This window comes from Orycteropus afer, unplaced genomic scaffold (genome assembly GCF_000298275.1).
Source record: "Orycteropus afer afer isolate SDZICR_OR568_19922 unplaced genomic scaffold, OryAfe1.0 scaffold00028, whole genome shotgun sequence".
NCBI classification, from domain to species: domain Eukaryota; kingdom Metazoa; phylum Chordata; class Mammalia; order Tubulidentata; family Orycteropodidae; genus Orycteropus; species Orycteropus afer.
This window is the reverse complement of record NW_006921615.1, coordinates 15347219-15348956: the sequence shown is the minus strand read 5'-3', so window position 1 is coordinate 15348956 and position 1738 is coordinate 15347219. Positions and strand designations below refer to the sequence as shown.

The 1738-nt window shown below is 33.9% G+C and overlaps 1 protein-coding gene across 1 annotated transcript in view; it reads left to right on the top strand.

The window, feature by feature from the left end:
• The first annotated feature begins 888 nt into the window (after positions 1-888).
• The window catches only part of ATP5F1C (ATP synthase F1 subunit gamma), a 9877-nt gene continuing 9027 nt past the window's right edge, over positions 889-1738 (top strand). Inside the window, exons 1-2 of the mRNA XM_007935446.2 lie at positions 889-916; positions 1448-1579. Of these exons, the coding sequence (XP_007933637.1) occupies positions 898-916; positions 1448-1579 (151 nt within the window). The 5' untranslated portion in view covers positions 889-897. The remainder of the gene's footprint in view (positions 917-1447; positions 1580-1738) is intronic.

The following is a 1738-nucleotide window of genomic DNA, read 5'->3' as shown; positions in this document are numbered from 1 at the left end:
TCAAACTAGCCAATTATGGTAGCAGAACTCTAAGCACCTGAGAGAGAGTGGGCACCTCCCAGAACATTGTTTTGTGCCACTCCCAACAGAAATACTCCAGGTGGACAACTTCAGCAATCAGGAGCTCCTCAGTTGCTGATAGCAAATTCCACCTTGGAGTTTACAAAGACTTATGGGTAGAAAAGCTACACAAAGTAATTTACTACACTGCAAATGGTAAGGTTAGAAAACAGTCAAATCATTTTTACTTTTATGCATAAATACTACCTGTATCATATATAAGCATTTTAATTTTAAAGATTGTACAAAAATGTTTAATGTAAATTGTATGTTTCATTTGTTTTATGTTATATGTTTCTTGTGGTCAGAGACCATGTCCTATTCACCAGGGAATATGTAGTAGCTGCTGAGTAAATATTGAATTGACTTGGATAAGTTAAAAGTTGTTTCAAACAAATACACTTTTACACAATGTAGTCGATTTAGAATGTATAATACACTCTAAGTGTTATTTGAGAAGGTTACTGTGAACTGAGAAAATCAAGGAGTGCTTTTTGGAGGTGGCCTTCTTTGATCTTCAGTACAGTTAGATAGCCTGGCTAGGGAAAGAACCTTTCTGTCATAGAAATAATAAAGGCAGACATGGAGGTGGAAATAAAGCATGTGTGAGTGCTAATGTGATGTTAATGGAAAGTTTGTGCTAGATAGGTAAAATAAAATGAGGCCTTTGGTATATGCAGGTGTTAGTATGTATTCAGAGTGCTGTATTTGACAGATTTCTGTGGGGGCATTTTTTAAATGTATTAACATTGAAAATTTTTCTTAAATAATGGAGCTGTTCTTCAAAAATACTGAAATACTCTTAAAATCTTTATTCTCAGGACCCAAGTCCGAAATATGGCAACTTTGAAAGATAGTAAGTGCTTTGTTTCTTTCAGTATGAGAATTAAAAGGCAAAATAAATAATAAAAATACTCTTAAAGATACACAGCTTTAACCCATTATACATTTAGTCGAAATTGATAAAATGAATCTGTGTTATATATGTAAGACATAGGAACTGTTTTTGAAAAGACCACTGTGAGGTAACACATGAGGAAATTTGGATCTGATTTTATTGTCAGTATAATTAGAAAATGTAATACTGATTGTATATGAAGGTAATATATTGTTAAAGGCATTTTCAATATCTTTTAATGTTTAAATGTATAATGTACTGTCACCTTATGTTGTCATTTTGTTTGTCCTAAGTAGCATTTAGATTTGCTATCCTTTTCTTAGTACTAATTCTAACATTTAACTTAGTTTAGCATTTTTTTATCCACTGTATATTAACAGTCAGAGTGGTACTTGTTTCACCTTGCACTTGAGAAAAATATTTCGATAAATTCACAAATGAAATTATTCTGAAATTCCTTTACCTTAACAAGGCACTTATATTTTTCAGTTACCAGGCGACTAAAGTCGATCAAAAACATCCAGAAAATTACCAAGTCTATGAAAATGGTAGCAGCAGCAAAATATGCCCGAGCTGAGAGGGAGCTGAAACCGGCTCGAGTATATGGAGTAGGATCACTGGGTAAGAGAAGAGTATAATTCACAAGCTAAAAAGATCTGTTTAACAGAAAGTTCACTAATTACTTTTACTAAGCATTTACAGGAGCTCTGGTAGCATAGTGCCTAAGGCACTTGACTGCTAACCAGAAGGCTGGCGGTTCAAACCCACCAGCCACTCCTC